We start from the raw sequence: 23,437 nt of genomic DNA on the forward strand, positions 1-23,437 counted from the left end.
GGTATAAACTATCAACAAATGACATGACTTTTAAGGCCATAGTGAGTGTCAGAGAAGTAAAAATGTTAGCACATCCCTTCTCACGGTCATGGTTGACAATTTGGCACCAAACTTGACCAATTTAAATGCAGTTAGTACATCATCTATTGGTCAACATTCTGTTGTTAGGTTCTAATTAACAACACATCCTGACCAGATCACCTGTACTAGTTGGCCATATCACCAAGATATGGCTACCTAATAGCATCAATTCTACAGATTTTTTTAATTTCCAAAAATTTCATGTTTGAATTAATAATTAATGAAAAAGTGATAGGCTAAGTTTAATTTGAAAATGAATTTATTCAGATAATTGGTGTATTAGGAAAGATTTTAAAATCAATTATAATGATATGATATTATTTTATAAATCACATACTTTAATCTCCAAAATTTACATATGTTACATTTAACAAATAACTATAAGTAAAATGTTGACACCATAACAAGTATAAATCACATTTTATTTTTTTTATTTAAATACATCAATAAATACTAATAACAATATATTTTTTTCTTTTTTAAAAAAATCTAATAAATACAACCCAAATAAGGAAGTAACAGTATCATACATTTTTCTGCGTCAATAAATAAATAAATAGCACTACTGAAAACACAGAACCTATTAAGGTATTGAATAAATTGTACATATTTATCACTTCAAACTTAAACTTTAGTAAAAATAAACCTACTACTTAATGGATATTACATTTATATTAGATCTGAAGACTGTTGAAAGTCAACAATAAACTTAAAATTATTTTTGACAATAAATAAGTAAATAACAACTAAGAGCATATTATACTAAATTTACATCTATTATTCAACATTTAATTTTACTTATTACGTTACATATATTTAGAGTATTATAAGTCTTAGTTATTATCTACAGAAAAGTTAAAAGAAATATTTTTAATATTTGACACTAATCAGTCATACATATTGTAGTTACCTTTTTACACTGAATATAAAATTTATGTAAAATAAAAATAAAATTTGATTAAACAAGAAAAAATACTGTTAATAAACTTTGTTACATTTTAATGAGGTATTATTTTCTAAAAAACAATAAAACGAAATAAAAAAATGAACTTTGTGCAACTATTTGTACAATATGAAGACACCTTTTAAAGTAAAATACCTTTAACATATTTTAAAAATCACAGATTTAAAAAACAATCTGCTTAAATAATTATAATTCTATTAACTTTTTTGTGGCTTACTACTCCCTTTGAGACCTTTCCCATGAAAAATATCAAGAAACAGTCCTGAAAACACAATAATAGTGGCTAACCATTGTCTTGGAAGTAATGAATTTCCAAAGAAAATTATGGAACTTAACACAGTAAAAAATTTACGTGTAGTAGTCACTATAGAGCAAGGTAATGGACCAAAATGCTCTATCATTAAAAATATAAACATTTGTCCTTGTGCACTTGCCAATGAAAATGAAACTAATTCCCATAGTAAGCTACGATGACGATCTACAAATAATATAAATTCAAAAAACTCACCGGTGTAGATCACAGTTATACCCAAAAAAATTACAGACCATTTATTCATGCTTGACATCATATGGAGGGATTTTGTTTTATATTCTGCTCTCATTCTTTCTTGAATCGCACCGGTTAAACCGTCCATTATTAGAGATAACAATAGTAAAATTTCGCCGAAACCAATAATTGATTCACCACCAGATGCCTGTTTTCCATCTTTATACATAAATAAGGCAACGCCAATGACAACCAATAACACAAAAAAATATTTTCGAGCTGGATACGATTTATTTCCTAAAAGTACACCGAGAATCATCACCGGAATCGGTTTTCCCGATTTTCCAATCACTTGAGTCGGATAATTAACCCACTGTAATGCCATATTTGTACAAACCATAGCTAACAAATAAGTTAAGGCACTTGACCAATAATAAAACGATTTTGTTGAGTTTTCTCCTTGTGGCATAACAGTTCTCAATAAAATATTAGCATATATATAGTTTACAACACACTGAACAAAAACCAGGGAGAGCATGTACGTAAACTTTTCTTCTTCACCCGGTTTACCATATTTACCTCTAGTAATTCGTTCTTGAATAATAGCATAATAAAAATAACATACAAATATACCTACAGCATAAAATATCAATTTCGTATTTTTATTTAGTTCCATTTCACTCAGTTTACTTCATAAATACGGTTCATGCAGGTAGCATAAGATTACGAATATAATAAGGTTAACTACTATCCGCTACTGAACGTCAGCACGATGTAAACAATACCACGTCAGTGATAATCAGCTGATGTCAAAGTTCCAACATTATGAAAAGAAAACAGATTTTGAAAGTAAATGCGATCGTTGAAAATTAAAATATTAATTTTAAGAAGCGAATTAGCTTCTTAATAAAACAGGTAGAAAAAGTTTTAAAATATATTTCGTGTGCTCCCTAACTTAAAAGAAAGTTACATTTTTCTGTTTCAATGTAATAGTAACAACGTTTAGTATTTTTGGTTAATTGTGAGCCTGTTGAGAATGCACGCAATCTCTCTGAAACAGTATGAAATATTAATTGTACTTCAATTGTCAGATGGCGTTAGTGAACGTGTCAACTGCCAGGGTTGTTATCACTTTCGCTTTTAGTTTTTGTTTCTTCAGTGGTTATCTATGAAAGTGTACTTTAACCGTGTAGGTTGTTTTTTGTAAATGTTATTATAATGTTGATCTATGGGGCTACGTTTATCCTAAAATTACGGAGAATCTTGTATTTTGTTTATTTATGATTTCAATTAGTGTGTTTTATCATAATGAGCGATTAAATTCAATGTTTTAACGTATTAACCAATAAAATATTTTAGTTCAGTTTATTTAATTATTAAATATTGACATAATGCACGATTCATTTTGGTTTGGTTATTCTATTAAGAATTTTTTGTTTGAGGGACTGAATATTAACTCGGTTGGAGGTAAGTATTTATTTGCATTTTTACTGTTTAAATCCGAATTAACTGACTTATATTAAGATACTTTGCGTAATCTTGCTAGGTTTTTGATTTCGGTAATATAGTTGAGTGGTTCGATTTATTTTTATTGTAGTTTCGTTGAGAAATTGTTATTTTTATTTCTTACGAAGTTTGTCTAACCTATTTGCTTACTCATGTGAACAGAATTACTAACGTCGTTTCACAGTAGGCATGTAGCATTTTTAAATAAATAGATTTAGTTAATTGGAATCCAAACAATGAAGAGTGGATTTGTGAAATCATTCTTTGTATTCATTCTATTAAATTAATAGGTACTGTTATATTATTGTTTATGAGAATTGTTTGTAGTAAATTGACTTCTTCCCTGCATACATTACTGAGTAAATAAATTGAGATAAGTAGGGATTTATTTTGTACCTAAATTGGTTTTATTCATCTCAGTATAACAGGCTGCCCCACAGTTTTATGAAAACTTTTAATGTTATTGAATATTTCATAAAAGATTTTATTGTTAAATTGTTAAAATTTAAATATCACCACTTCTCAGTTTTAGTTTATTGAATCACTTAATGTCATAAATTCCACAATAAATTAGTGTCATTTTAATCAAATTTTTTTCACATTTATTTTTTGTAGATCCAATTAAACAATTATTCATTCATAGTTCCACTGTTAAATGAAAACTATTATCTTGGGTTTGTGAATTTTTAACTTTCACTTGCTAAACTATGTTGTGGGGTCTATCATGCATGATGAAATCTGTTTATTTTCATGCTTGATACCTTTACATATCTTGTCTGTTTCCTTTTTAAAAATAAGTACTTACTATTACATTAGTATGAAATACTACTTGTCTACTTGCAGAACAGAAAATTCCCAGGCTTGATACCCAGGAATGATGCAAAAATTATGTGTTTATGTCAGTACAAATTGTAGGAAATCTTTTTACTAAATTCTCCATACTTCAAAATTTCCCGTTTAAAAATTCTCATTGTGGTAGAGCTCTTCTCTATGTTACAAAATGGCAATGAAATTGAACAAGGTAGAGTTTTGAGGAAATTTTATTGTAAATGAAGCCACAAGGAGAATATTCATAGAGTCAAGTCCGTTAGAAATTTTATCTGTAGTGCATTGTCTTTCGTATAATGTTTTTATTAGAATTTTCCACCACTTTTAGAATATTATCAATTTTCCACTATTTTTAGAATATTATCTGGAAATATGAAACCATCTTTTCCAGTTTAATTCTGTTACTGTTAATTAAAAATGAAATCCCTAATATTTTAATTGGGATTTTGTACTTAGGATTGATGCTAAATTTTTATTTTCTGTTAAAAATGTCAGAAATACAAACAACATTTAAGGGAATCTATACTTACCCAAATTCATGCTTGTTTTTGTGTGATTTCTGAATGATTACACTTAGATACTTCTTTAGTGCAGTCTTTTACTTCACACTGTTCCTTGTTGCTGTTTAGTTCAGGACACCTCTGAAGTAAACTGTGTGTGTGTTGCATGGTAGTTTTAGTATGATTGTATAATGTGTTTCTTATTCAACCTCTCATTATTATGTTTTTTTCCACACTTACTGCAGTTATTAGTTTTTATCAACTGTTGTGCTGCTTTATCTGTTTTAAAATTAAATTTTAGAATTCATCCACAAGTGTGTTATTCATTCTGAACTTCACTTTATTTTACAATTTCATTTCAAGTTATCAGAAGGAAATACATCTTCTTTTTACTATCCTAAAGGCACACCTTACTCACTACAGGAATTTAGGTAAAATTAGTTGTTTATATTTTGACGCACTCTGATCTTGTATCTGTTTATTTAATCTTTATTGCTTTCATGGTTTCAATCCCTTAATAGTAATTTGAGTGGCCCTGTTAAGTCTAAATTAACAACTTAATTATTACTGTAATAAGCATTTCCTTTTCTTGGGTTATTAGTTTTTGTTTAATTGTTTATTCATAAAAAACCTACCTCTTGCTTTGCTATATAAAATTAAATATGTAAAAAATGTAATTGAAACTTTCCAAAGTAGGAAGAGCAAATTATGAATAATAAAAAATAATTATCTGAAATTAGTAATAAATACTAAATTATGTTGTAAAAACAAAAAAAGCATGGTATTATTAATAAAAAAGATTTTATTAATTAAAAAGTGTATTCAGATATCCACACTCGCATACCACAAACACAGATACTAACATGACCTCATGACCACATTTTTATACTTGCCTCTCAGTATAATTACTTGAAATTTACTTAAATCTTGTTTAAGTGTGAATAAAAACAATCTAAAGAAAGGGATCTTGGGATAAAGAAAGTTCATTTAGATCATTGTAGCATAACTAAAATATGAGTATGTATCCTTAACAGTAGATAAAATAAGAATCAATACAGTTATTGTACAACAAATATAATGTTGTATAACAAACTCAAAAATAAACATAAACCTTTAAAGATTTTACTCATTCTTGGGGTGATATATAGCAAGGCTCATTTTGGATTAAAAAATATGTAAGAACTATCCAATCCATCCACGTAAGAAATCCTTCCGTAATCAGACTTTGAACTTTTATTTTAAGTTTAGGGATATTTTAAAGAGAAAGCTACACTTTTACAGATTATAAAAGTTATCAACAGCACTAAATTCCAAGGTTCACTGCAGGTACATAATATCAGATAATAATAATAATCAGATAAGAATCCTTTTTATTCATCTTTTGGGTTGCTTTGAAAGGAAATTCATAAATTTAGAGTAAAAATATGATTGATTATTATTATAGTAAATATTGCTCACAAATTTCTGTGTTTCATATAAGTTAAAGTTAAAGGAAATGTGCTAGTTTTTAAAAAATCAGTTCCCTTAGGGGTGAATGAAGAAAAAAGTTTCCTTTAATAATAGTATCTAAATTCTAATCTATTTTCTGTTGTACATAAAAAGAACTTTTATCCCAACTTTCAACATTTCCATATCTTCTTATTCAATCCAAATTAATTTAAAATTGTTATTAGTTTTTAAGGTAATTTTTTCTTACTTTTCTTAAATACCGATTACAGAATTTCTGTGCCAAATACCTTCTATCTGGGAAATTAGTGATGAATTATTCTTTAAGATGGATTTCATTTATGTTACATATAAGATTTTGCTGTATTATTTATTTTTCTATTTGGTCTGAAATTAAGTTTTTTTGTACCTAACTTTAATTTTATTATTTTATTCATTACGTAATTTGATTTTTTTAAACTAAAATTTTCATATACTCTTACATTATTTTATTTTTAAGTATTGGTCAGTCCTGTATGCTTTCCTTTCCTCTTTATGTTTAATATTAAGATGTTTACTATTATTTTATATAAATATAAAGAATTTTGTTATTATGTTGCTGGTGTGATTACCCAGCTGTTTATATTTAGTTATGCTTATTTGTATTATTGTATTCAGTTATTATTTAGATATGGAACTACACAGACATGAACAGTATTTACAGGTATTACACTTAAAACATGTAATTGTTAATGAAGAATATACTTGAAATATGACTTAAGTGTGTTCTTAATTAATATCAGTGAATCAGTGTTATGATCTAAAAAGGTTGAGTTATGTGATTCAACATATTTTATTTTTGGTCCTCCAGCCAATGGAAAAAAAAGTTAATTATGAACACCAAGATCTTTTAAATTTTAGCTCAGATACTGCCAGTAGTTTCCAGATTTGGTTCATCAACAATTTACCATAATAAGTTGATTATATAGTCAAGGTACATATTTTCATTGTTAAAGTAAAATATTGAATTGCGTCTTGTTGTATGCATGAAACATTTAATAAAGGCAATAGTCCAGTATTACTTACAGATGAGAATATTATTAATACATTATTTAATATACATGATAAAGATATTGAAAAATCAGTGTTAGAAATTTTATTTACAATAATAATGAAAAATTACACTAATAATAAAAATTTGAACATTCTTTAAACAATTCTAATAGTAAATTAATTGATAAATGTAATTTATATAATTTAGAATGTAATGAAAATAATTCCATGAATATCAGGCACTTTTAAAGAAGTTAATTTAATCTTGGATTCATTCAATTGAGCTAATGAAATGATTGACAAAGAAAAATGTAAAATTTTTAAATCTTTCAGCAATTAAGTAAGCACAGCAACAATTCCATCTAAATCATTTAGTAACAGTTAACTAACTCTGATATTTTGGATAATGTTAATCATCATGAATAATGATGAGGACCTGATCTATGAGGATAAAAATGCTGAATAAATTGATAAACAACTGATGAAACAATTAGTAAATCATTTGATAGAGAATACTGATTCCGATGTTATAATAAAACATTAAAAATACTAGGTCAGATTACCTGGTGAATAATAATAATAAGATAAGATAGAAAAATGACTTTAGAAAGAAAGCATTAATGAAATCATCATGATTGACGATTCATCACGTGCAATGATGAAGTTAGCAATGTTTATCCACAAACAATCTGGTTGACAACAGTATGAGTATATATTGAATGCCAACTATGTTACTGTTTCAAAATAAAAATGCAATTTATTTACACAAGAAAACATTCTAATAAATTGTTAAATCATAAGGAACTGTCTCAAAACTATTTGAATGAATTATTCACTTAAGATGATTACAAGACATTGTTTCAGAAATTATTTCTCAAGATGGAATCTCAGTCTAAATTTAATTGAACCATCTTTAATTAGTGTTAATTATGTTCTTCATTATTTCTTTCTGAAGATCAACTTACTAAGCATATACAGCGTCATTGCAAAAGAGATAATTCACTTAATTACCTTCTAATATAAAAAGAAAGAAATGTATAAAAACAATTTTAAGAATACATGAAAAATTGGAATTCACATATATTTAAAGATAATAGGAAAAATATCAACAGATACCATATGTTTCTATTAAGAAAAATACTACTTCTATTGCAGTGTTATTCACAATAACAGTAAATGCTATTTTAAATATAGCTACTTCTACTATTACTAATGGTATTAATACATTTCAACAACTTAGACATAAACAAAAGGTTATTAAATGGAGGAATTAATAAATATAATATTAACAAATCATTCACGACAAATATATTCAATAAATTTAATTAAGATTATATAAGGTAATTAGTTCATTACATTGTATTAAACGAGCTCCAGATAATGATAAATTAGATACTTGATGCAATAACAAAAAATGTCATAAATATGATGTTGCAGTCACACCATGAAACTGAATGAATTTGATGAACTGACAACAGCGTTTATTTCACTGGAAGTTTAATGAATGCATTAATAAAATGTATAATTAAAGATTTTTACATCAAGACTTAATAGATCGGCTAGATTCATTTGATTGTTCATAGATTCTTCCTTGCTATTGTTAAATCAAGATTCGTTGTTTTAAATGTATAGTATAGCTGAATTTAATTCTGTACAATTGATTAATGATCTGTTTTCTAATTTGAGATTTTATATATATTTGATTTGATTCCATTTAAGTATTTAAATATATTTATTCGCAACAAATTAATAGATAGAAGTTCTTCTGATTCAAAGAATGAAATTTGTATTATATTTTGTGTACTTACTGTAATACCAAATAAAAAAAATACTATAAAGTGCAATCTTGAAATTGGATTTCAGTTTCAGGAGACATGTTTATCAGTTGATGAATTGATAGAGGCTGATGTCTTTTACAGAGCATTATCTTATTTCTGTCATTTCACTTTGGATAAATTTACAGATGGTCAGCTACCACTTTCTCGAATAATTCCTTCACCAACATTTTCTTCTTGCGCAATAGCCTTAATAATTTGTTATGGCAGGCAGAGAAGTCTGAGGCTTTGATTAAACCATACATCACTCTCATTCCCATTTGATGATTCATGGAAGAGTGCAATTAAATATGCTGATGCCAGGTACAATCAGTCTAGAGGTTTAGTTTACCCTACTTAATGTACATATAATTTCTGTTGGCTACATGATTGTTCTGACTAATGGATACATCATAAGGCATCACGAACAACATTATAAAGAAATCCTAGATTCGTGCAGTGCTTGGTACATATTATGATAATCGGACTATTGAGTCATGCAGTTACTTACGACTATTACATAAACTAATGTAATATATATATGAGCTTTATCATTTATTGTATAATTGATTGTAATCTTGTGATTCATTGTATATTTAAATAATTGAATGTAATTAGTTATATGTTTTGAACTTATGATTTATTATATAATTAGATAACTGTTGCATACTATTGTATATTTGTGAGTGATCGCAATTTGGTCTAAACTTGAATTTAGGCATTTATTTCCATTTTGATATGGTGACAGTATGCACTTTGTAACATTATGATTTTATAGGTTATGTACAGTTTCATGATATTATATTTGTTGTTAATTGTAATTTGTTTATTAATATGTGGTAGTGTATAGCTTATTTTATGTTACCACATTGTCTACATTGTATGATATATATATATATATATATATACAGTTATATATATATATAACTTATATATGTATATATATGTGTACAGTTATATTATTTTAATTGCAATTCAAAAATTGTTGATATTGTTAGCATTGATATTACTTGTAAATTTTGATTATAGTATGACTAAGGAAAAAATCATATGATTTTTTGGTGGGCAGTATGGTCAGTCCCGTATGTTTTCCTTCCTTCTTTATTTTTAATATTAAGAAGTTTACTATTCTTTTCAATAAATATAAACAAGTTTTATTATGTTGCTGGTGTGATTACCCAGCTGTTACTATTGTATTCTGTTATTCATTAGATATGGAACTACCCAGACATGAACAGTAACATCTACAGGTATTAACTTAAAACATGTAATTATTAATAAAGAATACACTTGAAATATGACTAATTGTGTTCATAATTAATATCCGTGAATCAATGTTATGATATAAAAAGGTCTGAGTTATGTAATTCAACAAGTATAATGCACAAATTATGGATAGATTATCATAATTCGGAGAGAAAATGCAGTATCAGTAAAAAGTTTATTTCATCGTTTATTGAAGTTATAAATGCAACCATATATACAGAGTGACTTGGAATGATACTGCAAAACTTAGTAGGCAAATTTCTCTTGTAAATTAATGAAAAAAGTTCTTATAAATATGAGTCCAAGTTACAGATAGTGAAAGATTTCACCCTGATTTCTGCTCCTCCACTGAAATGAAGCCCTACTGAAATTTTGGGAAGGTGCTAAGAAATAACATGATACTGCAGGCAGACAAATGCATATTAGTGTAATTTTTCTGTTATTGCTTTACATGGACAGTACAGCTAAATTGCTATTGTAGGATGTTGCTGGTAAATAATTTTTTTAGAATTAAATTCTCTTATCAATTTAAGTTTTATCAGCAATTAGTTATTTTATGTCAAAGCTAAAACACTGTTTAACTCAGTTTTCTTATTATGCCCCATTTCATAGACATAATGGTGATAGAGTTCTGGGACCCATTTTTAAAAATGTTTCAGGCCAAAACATAAACGATTAAATTTGCCTCTTAATTTACATTACTTAAATTTCAGTAGGGCTTCATTTCAATGTAGGAGCAGAAGTCAAGGTAAAATCTTTCACTACCTGTAACTCACTGAAGAAGCTGTTTTCAGACAACTTTATATGAACTTTTTTTAATTATTTTAATGAAAGAAATACACCTATGAAACTTTGCAGAATCTTCTCTGGATACTTTATAAGTAATCTATTGCTGCAATTTTTCAGTGAATAACTGTTTGCATCTCATTTTTTTATTTTAGGTTGTGTGTTGGTCTGCGTTATTTTGACAATGTGTGCAGCATTATTTGAAGCAGTGAAACTATGTCAAATAACAATAAAATTAAAATCATTATTACTATTTTCGCCAACTAAATTGAGTATATTTTGTGTTAATAGTGATCAATCTAGTTTATTGCGTAACAGTAGTATGTCTGATGAAAAGGTTACTGTTAATAAAAGCAGGCAAGTAATATCAATATTATTTTTGCACTATTATAATTTTCTTTTTTGCAACTGTGGTTGCATATCTACAACTATGTAACTTGGGTAGGTGTTTGGGGTATCTAATACTACTCCTAAAATGGATTTATATATATTTGATAATAAATATAAAAATTATGAATATCATATGACATTGTTTCCTGATATCTTTTATGAATGACTGAAAAGTCAGTCGGTTAAGGATAAACAGTCAGAATATTACACTTAAAATCTGGCACTTAGTTTTGCACTCAGTTGAAACAGCGAGGTGTTAACCTACCTGCTTTGTTATTAAGATTATAGTTTGTCATATACCAGGATGAAAAGAGCCACTTTGTTAAAATATTTTCTGGAATTCAAAACTAGGTCATGCTATAATAAACTGATCTCAAATTGTTGAAGTGGTGATATGCCTATACAATTATATGTAGATTCCATGTACAGGCTGCTGATATGTAATTCATCAGACTTCAGAAAATGTCAAAAAATGGTGAATATGTTGCTAATGTGGAGATTGCAGCACCCTTGGATCCAAGCAAGGCAAATTATTATTTAATGTTGATGAGCTCTTTATATCCTTGGTGGGTATGTTCTGTTTTGTTCTTCATTTTTTCACAAAAATAGTGGTGAAAGTCCTTTGGAACCTTCTGCCCTTTCATGTCTTATTTTTTGTTATTTTATATATGAGGTGTGTGAGAAAAGTAATGAGATTGGTAACACTGTGAGTGATCTGGCAACACTGTGTCTACTGGTCTGTGCTAGACCGATTTGTTCATCCCTTCTATATGTTCAGTACGAGTTTCAACTCCGTTCAGCCAACACATTATTTTTGACAGAGCCATCAGTGAAGTTGTGTTTTTGTTGTGTGTTATGAAAATGGAGCATCAGAATTTAGAGCAACGTTGAGCAATCAAGTTTTGTGTTAAACTTGGGGAATCTGCGAGTGTGACCTTTGAAAAATTGAAATAGGCCTATGGAGAACATTGCTTATCAAGGGCACAAGTTTTCTGCTGGCACAAATCATTTTTGGAAGGCCGAGAACACGATGAAGCTCGCTCAGGGAGACATTCAACTTCATAATCTGACGAAAACGTTGAGCATGTGAGGATTCTTGTGAGATCAGACAGTCATTTAACAATAAGGATGATGAGTGAACAGTTAAATTTAAACACTTTCACCATACATCAAATTTTGACAGACTATTTGGACATGTGAAATTGGTGCCGAAAAACCTCACAACGGAACAGGACAATCGAAGAAGCGTGTGCGTTGATCTTCTTGAGAGGATTGACAATGACCAAGAATTCTTCAATCGTGTGATCACAGGTGATGAATCCTGGATATTTGAGTCATCTCCTCGGCTGAAAAAATGTCAAATGAGCAAATCAAAGGTCAAAACCAATGCTGATTTGCTTTTTTGACAGTAGAGATATCGTGCATAAAGAATTTGTTCCTCTACAACAAAAACTGTCAACCAAGTGTTTTACAAAGTGTCCTTGAAAGGCTCAGGAAAAAAATAATTCGTGTGAGACCAGACATTGCAGACAAGTGGATGCTTCATCATGACAATGTCCCGTGTCACACAGCCATTCCCATCAGGGAATTTTTGACCTCAAAACACATTCCTACGGTTACTCAACCTGATTTGAGTCCTTGTTCACCTGATTTGAGTCCTTGTGACTTTTTCCTTTTGCCGAAATTGAAACATGTCTTAAAAGGATGTCATTTTGGAACTCTGGAGAACATTCAAAATACTGTGACCGACCAGTTAAAAGCCCTACCAATTGTAGCCTTCCAGCGCTGCTACCAGGGGTGAGAACAATGACTCCACCGGTATATAGCTCCCCAAGGGAACTACTTTGAAGGGGATAATATTGTTGTTTGAAAAAAATAAAAACTTTGGTAAGTAAAAAGTCAGTCTCATTACTTTTTTCACACACCTTATATATACATTTTTTGAACTAAGTATTTTATATTTATGTCCTGTCTGGCCCAAGCTATTTCATGGGATCCCTTTGTAACTCTTTTGTTCTTTGTCATAGTAAAAAATTATTTTTAAGTAAACTTGTGTATATTTCATTTATTATTTAAATTTTACCTTTTTTAAATTAAATTTTGGACTTCATCCTCGTCTATTTTATTCTTTTGGATGGTTGATACCTCTAATATTATGGTGCTTATCTGTAAAAATGCCTGTCTTACTAGATAAAATTGTTGAATTTTATTTGTGTTTTAAAGTTATTAAAAACATTAAAATTCCTACTTCAATTTGTTTTTAATAATTAAAAAGTTTTAATGTTTTACTCATGTTTAAGGGAAAATTTTTTATTATATTTTCAGATTTTTGTTATTTGTATTTGAAGTGGCATCATATGTTGGACAAGTATTTCTTGGTTATATTTTGATGCTTGCTGTTATGACATTTAATGGATTTTTATCAATAGCATTGATATTAGGAGCCGGTTTGGGTTATTATTTGTTTGGACTCCAGTGTGCTCAAGCAAGAATGAGTGTAGCAAAGTTGAAAGTTCCTTGTCAACATTGTCTTCAAAATAATAGTAAGTATTTTGTGTGCTGTTGTTTCAAATATGTTATCTTACATTTTTATTTTATGTATATTTCGTTATTGCGAGCAAGGTCTTGCTAAGCGTAAATGTATGTTGCATGCTATTTACATCACTTTGATAATTTTTTTTTTTTAATAATTGCTTTATAGTACAGTTGAGAGTTCAGGATACATCATATTATGATTTGACATTGCATCTTGGCAAAAGATTTCTTACCAGGTGTTTCACGTATAACAGTTTCTTCACTTTAAAGAAATTAACATTATACTGAAGGTTTTGCTTCCTGGATTGCTTCTTCCATTTAAAAAAAAAAATAATTCCTTGAACTTGAAGAATGCTATGCCTTGCAATTTATATATGCAGGATGATCACCATTGTGAACTTTTTTCCTTTATAGCTTCTGTTGAGCTACGTGTTGTGGAATGACCAAAATGTTTTGAAGCAGCATTGACATTTTAATAAATAACGATTCAATAAATTCCACCATAATTCTCTTGGTAACATAGGTTTATTAAAAGTTATATCATGGAAGGACTAGGGTAAAACTTAGCTGGTCATTCTGTGTTCAAACATTGACATGCAATACTCCTTGAACTGAAGTTTTTGACAGTTTCATTTCTGTACAATTAAGGAAATTACAAACCAACCACAACACCTTTGAAAAAAATTGAATATCCTGCATTCAGAATGGACTATCGACCAGAAGAATTCTGTTAAAAACAAAGTACAGGCAGAGTTTAGAGGAGCTCTGTTAAAAACAAAGTGCAAAACCAATGTCCTCCTTTGTCATGGATCATAGATGGTACTGATGTGGATCTGGAATTGAGTATAATTACATTATATTGAAGTGTAATCTAATTAATTGTCTTGTCGCTTTTACTTTTTAAATTTTGATTTATGCTTGTTATTACTTAAAAATCTATGATCCAGTTGAAAAGTAAAAAATAAATAATAATGTTAGGACTGTTAAATGATTTCTGGTTCAGTAGTTTGTATTGATACAGAAAATTTGAACTTCATTATGGTGATGAAGGTAAGTGTAACCAATCGATATTTGTAACATTTTTTCTGTTTTTTGTTTTTTTTTTTTTTTTTTTTTTTATGACAAATCGACTGCTTTGGTTATTTTGTCCTGTGAGATTGGAAATTTGTAGTGTATGAAAAAATGCAATGTCTGACTGGGATTCTAACCTAGGACCTTCGGATGAAAGGCTGAGATGCTACTTCGTTATCTTTATACCCGTTATAATTCATAGATTTTACCTGTTATTTCATAGATTCATAGAATATATGATTGTATTTTGTAATTAATTCATATTCATATATTTACACTTCTATTTTATCACTTTGAGATGTTTTTTTTATACAAAAACATAATTTATTTTTGGCTAATCATAATAGTCTTTAACTTAAATGTATTATACTTAAGCATTTTATCTTTATGTTAGGCATATACAAAAAATATTTTTCAACCATATCTTACCGTTTTTCATTATATTAGTATCATATGCGTATCAGATATTTCTGATGTAAATTCTAATATTAATATTTTTTCTAGATTGATATGTTTTCATCTTTAGTGGATAAAATAGGGATATTGTAAAAAATATGTAATTTTTCAGATGAAGATAATGTTGCTTTCATTTAAAGTGTAGAATCAAGAGATGTGTTTATTCTCTGCATGTTTATGTTGAGGCAGTGATTAGTGTGTGTATGTAGCAAGCAGTTAACTTTGAAAAGTATCTCTTGAAAAGACCCTGTAAACCACTATTCTAATCCTGATATAGCTCTATGCTTTAATGGATTTGAAGACTGGTTTTTAACAGATTTTATTTTAAATTATTTTTATTTTTATTTTTATTTTACTTAAATTATATTTCAATGAATTGACCCACATGTCAGTTTTTGATATTTCATCATATCTGGCCAATACTTATTGTTTCAACCTACCAATGTAATGATAAGCATTATTATGTTAACAGTTTGTTACATTTTTATTAGTGAAATGTATAAATACATGATTTATTTTAATTTGAATCATAAACATCATATTTAAGTACTGGGATTACAACTGTATTATTCTTGATTGATTGATTGATTGAAGAAAGAAGATAGTTAAGAAGTATGACCATACTGTGATTGTTACTGGTGCCTTCATATCAGAGAATCTCGATGTGAATAATGGTTAGTTTCCTTTTTCTGTTTTTTTTTTGTATTTTGCATGAAAAAATAGGTAATTATAATTATATAGGTAATAGGTAATTCTTTATGTATATATACATAATTATATAACTTTATATAGTATTTATAAATTCTTTTATATATATATAATGTATAAAGAGACTTTTTATAGTAAATAATCAAACTAGTTTAAAATCTATTTCGGTCTATTTTTTTGTAATATTTCAGAAACTAATCACGGAGAATTTACAAATGTTATATTTTCATTAACGTTTTTTAAAACTATATACGAGGTGTGTGAGAAAAGTAATGAGATTGGTATCACTGCGAGTGATCTGGCAACGGTGTGTCTACCGGTCTGTACTATATCGGTTTGTTCATCCCTTCCACATGCTCAGTACAAGTTTCAACTCCGTTCAGCCAACACATTATTTTTGATAGTGCCATCAGTGAAGTTGTGTTACGAAAATGGAGCATCAGAATTTAGAGCAATGTTGTGCAATCACGTTTTGTGTTAAACTTGGGGAATCTGCGAGTGTGACCTTTGAAAAGTTAAACAGGCCTATGGGGAACATTGCTTATCAAGAGCTGAAGTTTTCCGCTGGCACAAATCATTTTTGGAAGGCTGAGAACACGTTGAGGATCAACCACGCTCAGGGAGACCTTCAACTTCAAAATCTGACGAAAATGTTGAGCGTGTGAGGGTTCTTGTGAGATCAGACCGTTCTTTAACAATAAGGATGATGAGTGAACAATTAAATTTAAACACTTTCACCGTACATCAAAAGGTTTGTGCCAAATTGGTGCCAAAAAACCTCACAATGGAACAGAAGGACAATCGAAAAAGGTGTGCGTTGAACTTGAGAGGATTGACAACGACCAAGAATTCTTCAGTCGTGTGATCACAGGTGATGAATCCTGGATATTTGAGTACGATCCTGAAACAAAGTGGCAAAGCGAAGAGTGGCACACTCCGTCATCTCCTCGACCGAAAAACTGTCGAATGAGCAAATCAAAGATCAAAACCATGCTGATTTGCTTTTTTGACAGTAAGGGTATCGTGCATAAAGTATTTGTTTCTCCAGGACAAACTGTCAACCAAGTGCTTTACAAAGATGTCCTTGAAAGGCTCAGGAAAAGAGTGATTCATGTGAGCAAACCCTGTGTCACACGGCAATTTCCATCAAGGAATTTTTGACCTGAAAACCCATTCCTACGGTTCCTCAACCCCCCTATTCACCTGATTTGAGTCCTTGTGAGTTTTTTCTTTTCCCAAAAGTGAAACATGTCTTAAAAAGACTTCATTTGGAAACTGTGTAGAACATTCAAAAGACTGTGACCGACCAGTTATTAGCCATACCAGTTGAAGCCTTTCAGTGCTGCTACCAGGAGTGGGAACAACGACTACGCTGGTGTATAGCCGCCCAAGGGAACTACTTTGAAGGGGATAATATTGTTGTTTGAAAAAAAATAAAAACTTTGGTAAGTAAAAAGTCAGTCTCATTACTTTTCTCACATACCTCGTATATGTGGGAAGATATCAGTTAACTGTATGTTACTTTCAATCATTTAGTTTCTTGAATGTCGCTCAGTTTTTAATTTTTGTAGTAAATGTTAACAAATAGTATATAAGAAATAATTTATTCCAAAACTAGGTTTTGTAAATGGCAATATTCATATGTCAGGTGTTTATAAATGGTAGAAGAGATCAGGAATGTTAGTAATGTGCAATTTTATCTAATCCTCTGACTTTTGGATCCTGTTGATCATTTGACGGATGCCAAACTAGTATTCAATTCCAACCAAGCATGCTGAATAATTTCCTTTTTAACAATAACAACAGTATTGACATTTTTTCAAGTATCTTTTAAATTTCTAAACTCTGTTAGTGTTAAACTTAGATTTCTAACAGATCTAGAGATTCTCCTTAACCTCTTCATCTATTAGTCAATGTCTCATTCAGTGCAGTTGATATTTTAAGTTTATTATTAAAGTAGACACTATGTTCTAAAAATGACATGAAAATATTTTTTCTTTCTCTTTAGTTTGGTCATATTATGAAAAAATATAATTCAAACATATCTAGATTGTGGTTACCGGTGTCTTTTTTTCTTCAAAGAAAAGAAATAATACCGGATTCTTTATAAAGTACTTTATACACCAGCATTAAACTTGTGGAGTAATGAATGTCTTCAGATTCATTTACCTGATTGGGTGGTTTTGTTGTGTTAATCAGAAAAATTATAAAATTTATATAACAACCGTTGATGTGAAATTTAGCTTATCAGAAAAAACAAGAGAATTAAAAAATATTGTCTGATCACATAATCATAATAAGAATACTGTGAAATTTTGACAGGTGTTCTAGGAATCATCAGATTAATAGTTTATGAGTGATCTAAAAATTGTGTGCAAATAATTTTAATTAGTTATGATATTTGTCTATGATACATCAAGATTCAGATTTCAATGAGAAAATCGTTTTCTAGACTTATGCATGATTAACAAATGAGTGTTACAGTGTACTTAACAGTAGTTAACATTGGCTGCCTAGGTAAATTTCATTTTTCTACATTTTCTCTTGCTTTAAGTATTGTACCATGACATTATTTTTTTTAAATATCTTTTGTTCCCATAAAGTTATGTTGTATACTGATAGTTGATTTAGATTCTGTATACTGTGGTATTGTTAGGCCTACTGAATTGATGAAATTGAGACAAAAAAAATAGGTAGTTGAATGCTGCCAACAGAACTAGTATCTTTAGTTTTGTAAAAAAAAATTCCAAAAAACTGCTGTATATAAAAGTCATTTTGAATATGAATGTTGTCCATCATTTTTTAAAATCTGGAGTATTTTATTCAAATATATTTTACAGAAATTAAAATCTCAGAAACTTCTTTTGAGTGGAACAATATGAATTTCTTAGAAAAAAAATTAAGTAAAAGGGTATAAAATCATAAAAGGGTTGTAGATTCTCACTCACATTATTTAACAAAACTGCCTCATCTCAAAACAATATATCTCTTTTCTTTCTCGTAAAAATTTCCTGACTACGATGGATTTTTTTTTAAGACAGAACTAATTAATATAAATCTGCATTAATTATTGGAAAAGGATTAGTAGTAATATTTTTTTTTTTTTTTTATATTATCGTGAAAGATTGAAATTTATCTAAGTTAAAGCATAAAGCAAAAGTCAGTTGAAAATCTTTTGAGGAATTTTTTTTTGTCAGAACCAGAATATTTGGAATGCAAAATTAACTAAAATTCACATTTTTTGTTTTATAATTTTTTATTGGTTACAGGTAAAAAGTAGCATAAACGTATTAATAGTGTTAAACTGTTAGCTTATTATGCTGCAAAAAATAATTCTTTCTGTTATTTACCATATCAAATTGGTGTAGGAACTTGACACAAAACACAACTTGTTTCCAAAAATAGTGTAGTGTAGACATTCCCATCATGTTAAGCCATCTTGCTGTGACATTTTCAGAGTAATTTGGAAAGTGATTTCTTATTGCCTTCCTTATCTAAATCTATTTCTTATAATTTAATATACTGCACATAAGCCTGCCAAGCCCACCAAGATGTAGATGATATTAAGTCTTGGAAATTTAATATAGAACCACTCTAGTATGGAGGTATATATAATCTTATGTTCTTATAAAATGCAACTGAGAGAGTCAGAAGATACTCTTTTGGTCTTTTTCCTGGTTGTAGTTTATGGCTGGGTTCTAATTAAAAAATTAATCGTATTGGTGTATGTATGACATACTATGTATATGTATGTACATGTGTATATGTCTATGTATATGTATGGTGTATATATAACATACTATGTATAAATTGTTAGTTCACAAATGAGAGATCAATGGATCAAAAGTCAATAAAGTTGCATCATCATATATTTTGGTGACTTTTACATTTTTGTATATTTTTTTTTTCAGAAAAAAAAAATAGAACAACCTGAAGATGAAAATTCAGTAGTTGAATCAGAGAGTGAAATGATGTGTCAACAGATTCTGACACATCAAAAAATGAAGTCTGATATAAGTAATAATAAGAGAAAGGAAATGCATTAATGACAGTATTTCTTTGTTCCTGTTCTTGACCAGGATGAAAATGAAGAACGAGTTGAAATTATAAAAAAAATAAAAAACTGGATAAATACATTTTAAATATAGCTTGGGTATTTTTTAAGGAACCTGAAGCCGCCATCTTTCATAAAAATACTATATCTGAAAGCTTGCTCTACACTAATAAAGAAAGTGAATCTGTAATTTCTTATTTGGATTACACTTACATTGCATTACATCGGGCCTGCAAACCAATAGCTGTGATTGCAGTTTCTAATCTATACATTTACTCTCTGACCTGGCAGTAGCTAGAAAACTACAGAGTTGGAAAATATGTGACAGTATTATTTAAAGATATTGTCAAAAAATAGCTTTTTTAGATCAATGAGATTGAAATTTGAGTTGCGAGTTAAGTAAATCATCCAAACACAGATGTCAGTGTCAAGAATGGATCAAATTTATGAAAAGAAGAATTATGATACTATATAACTGAATTTAGAAAAAATAAATATATAGTTCTGTCTATAATGATATAACAAAAACTATAAAAAATTAAATTAACTGAAACCATAAATAATGTTTACTTTAAAAGTCTTTGTTCTGTGAGTATACATTCTTGGAAGTTTATGATATTGTTTTAAGACATTTTTTAATAAATATATTCATTAGTGAAACAATCTGTACTTATTTTAAGAGTAATATTATAATAAGAATAGTATCAATTATAAAATCTATTATTATTATTAGTTATAAAATCTTAACATATACAATAAATCTTCCCAAAACAAAAAATGTTATGTAGTATAAATATATTTATAGTTGTTTAAAATAAAATTCATAAATTTTTTCATACTAATTTTAAGTTTTAATGGGCTGTGAAAAACTGTCTCATTTTAACTAATAAATTTTTATTTAGCTAAATTTTTTATCTCAATACCCATTCACAAATAATGTTAACACAAGATTGTAAGTTTTTTACACCCTTTTTGAATGATTTTTATACTTGTTTGTTATATATGCATGAATGTAACCTTCAAAGATGATTTTTTGTATATTCCCTTTTTAACAAATTTCTACATTGTATCATAGTAACTGACTCCTATTAACCAACTCATTAAGTTAACCTTAGTTAACCAGTGAGATAATCCTTATAGTGCAGTGTATGATCATTAATATTATTGTAAACAATAATTTATAGTTGTTTAATTACTTAGTACTGAATGTAATTAATCAATTATTAAGGGCTTTATGTTAAATAAGTTCTGTTATGTAATAGAGTAGAGTGCCAAGTGATGAATTGTCAATTAAAAAAGTAGAAGTTTTGGAAAAGATCAGACCAGAAGATTACACCAGTGTTGAAGATGAAAGCAGAGATGGAAATGAGTTCAGCATACAGAGTTGAAAAATATTTTTGATGTCAATTGTTGTTGGATAAGCAACCTGATGGATTTTTTCTGGATGAATTATTTTGCCACTGAAGCTTTGAAGCTTGTGTGCGGGAATATAAAAATGAAATTCTGTAGCATATGAAATATGTTATGCCTGACCAGGATGCGAATCCAGTACTTCTGAACGAAAGGGAGAGAAACTTTCACTTCACCATGGAGATGGGCATTGTAATAAATTTTTTAATGTAATAAAAGTTAAAAATGGAGAGACTGTATGGCAAAAGTAAAGTGTTTCAATGGCAAAATAAACTAAAATCATATAAATTTTTAAACAAAAATTTACCAAATTCAGTAGAATTAATTTGTAATTGTATATGTTAATTATATTTGTTGCTTAAGGTATAACATGACCAATTACAAACATGTATTTAAATAAAAATTTTGTGATTTTCTTATCATAAGGATTTAAAAAATCAGACAATGTCTGCAAGTAAATAGGCCAGAATAATAGTTAAAATTTTATTTGATTTGTGTTGAAGATAATGTTAATTAACCATCTACATGAGTTACCTTAAATTACTATCATTTTAATAATTCACAGAAAATTATTTATTCTTATGGTTATTTACAGGGAAGTAAGTCTCTGGTTTAATTAAACTTTTTGGTTAACTGACACCAATTGCAATTTAGTTAACAGGGATTTACTGTAGAAGAAAACTTCTAATCTTCATTTCATTAATTTGATCAAATTCCTCATCAGTAGGGATGGGGTTTTCTGTGAAAAAATTACAATAAAATCAATAACATTTTATATTATATTTGTAGTTTATGTACAAAAATCATTAGATTAAATGAAATATTGGTTATTGGGATTTGCTATTATTTTATAACCTTCAGTTTCCTAGGATCATTACCACACATTTCTGTTGTCCTTCAGCACCTTTAAAAATGAGTGTTGTTATAATAGGTATGAACAGTTGTCAAGGTTTTTTTTATGTAGGCCATTGTAACATTTTTCTAAGTACTTAATTAGCTGTGTGTGTAATTTTTTTATACTTATACAGCACAAAAACTTAACACAGTTATTATTTTTAGTCCTTTTTTTTAAGTATATTGACATAATTAATATTGATTCAATTTTTAGTTGATTATTTATTAATGAACATTACATTTATTAGTTTACTATGGTGTACTATCTCATCAGAATTAATTAAGTTTGTCACCAAGTTTAATTAAGTCATCAAGTTTAATTAAGTTAATTAATTTTGTTTAACTTATATTTCTTACTCAGTTACTATTCTAATAAAAAAAAAAATCCACGAGTATTTACCAAAATTTTCATATAAGTATTAATAATCATACTTTATATTATTTCTTAAATAAAGAAATAACCAAAAAGAAATTTTATTTAATGATATTAATTAATTTTTTAAGATGTTATGCTAAACTTAAAATAATAGGACTTTTCTAGTCTCTTTGTAAAATAGTAAAATAAAATGTTGTAAATGTGATAGTATGTATATTTCATTATTCTTGTACTGCTGGTTTGAAGATAGTGTTGTGTACAGTTTCTATGTGAGAGTTTCTGAATATCATGTTAAGTAATAAATATTTACTCACATTTTTTTTGGTGAAATAATGTAAAAAATGCTGTGTAATATAGGTTTTTAGGTAGATTTCATAAGAAAGCTATGTATTGTAATGGGTACCATGATTCGACTTCCGGAAAATTTTGACATCTTCGCATTTCACATCTCCCAGACTCCAAAACTGTCAGTTCAAAGTTTATACATACATTTCACTTTCTTGTGGACACAATAACTGTTTTAATTTTGCACCAGTCACTTTCAAATTGATACCTAATATACAACGACCCAAAATCTCAATCAAGTTCGTTAATAGGCAAGATCAAACCATGGTGGGCTTTTTTTCAAAAAAAAGAAAATATCACCATAACTTTCTTATTAAGTAAAATATTGAATTCGTTTAAAGGTCCTGCTATTCTTTGGATAAGGGCCTAGAACTAAGTAAAGTTTTTTGATATCATCTACCATTGGCCCGGGGGAGAAAAAATGGGGTTTTGAAGATAAAAAAAATCATCTTCCTTAATAGTCACAGTATCAAATCTGTTTAAAGTGG

The 23,437-nt window shown here is 28.4% G+C and overlaps 2 protein-coding genes across 5 annotated transcripts in view; one reads left to right on the forward strand and one right to left on the reverse strand.

The window, feature by feature from the left end:
- Nucleotides 1-398: 398 nt before the first annotated feature.
- meigo (Solute carrier family 35 member B1 homolog meigo) lies at nt 399-2,315 on the reverse strand. Its single transcript, XM_075370528.1, has one exon. The coding sequence runs from the start codon at nt 2,206-2,208 to the stop codon at nt 1,243-1,245; it is 966 nt and encodes a 321-aa protein (XP_075226643.1). The 5' UTR covers nt 2,209-2,315; the 3' UTR covers nt 399-1,242.
- A 349-nt stretch (nt 2,316-2,664) lies between these two features.
- LOC142327333 (protein SLC31A2-like) overlaps nt 2,665-23,437 on the forward strand; it is a 39,233-nt gene continuing 18,460 nt past the window's right edge. Inside the window, exons 1-4 of one of the 4 annotated variants that reach the window (XR_012756959.1) lie at nt 2,666-2,999; nt 10,866-11,067; nt 13,426-13,643; nt 19,782-20,512. Coding sequence is in view for 3 of the 4 variants with exons in the window: in XM_075370277.1 (XP_075226392.1) it covers nt 2,924-2,999; nt 10,866-11,067; nt 13,426-13,643; nt 15,757-15,767 (507 nt within the window). In the remaining variant the exon portion in view is untranslated. Of the gene's footprint in view, nt 3,000-10,865; nt 11,068-13,425; nt 13,644-15,756; nt 15,837-19,781; nt 20,513-23,437 lie in introns of those variants that run through there. The other 3 variants (XM_075370277.1, XM_075370276.1, XM_075370275.1) reach the window with 3 other exon arrangements.

Source organism: Lycorma delicatula, chromosome 7 (assembly GCF_047948215.1).
Source record: "Lycorma delicatula isolate Av1 chromosome 7, ASM4794821v1, whole genome shotgun sequence".
NCBI classification, from domain to species: Eukaryota; Metazoa; Arthropoda; class Insecta; order Hemiptera; family Fulgoridae; genus Lycorma; species Lycorma delicatula.

What these genes read in the sequence shown, in the direction of transcription:
- meigo (XM_075370528.1), bottom strand. Translation starts at nt 2,208, where the DNA reads ATGGAACTAAATAAAAATACGAAATTGATATTTTATGCTGTAGGTATA.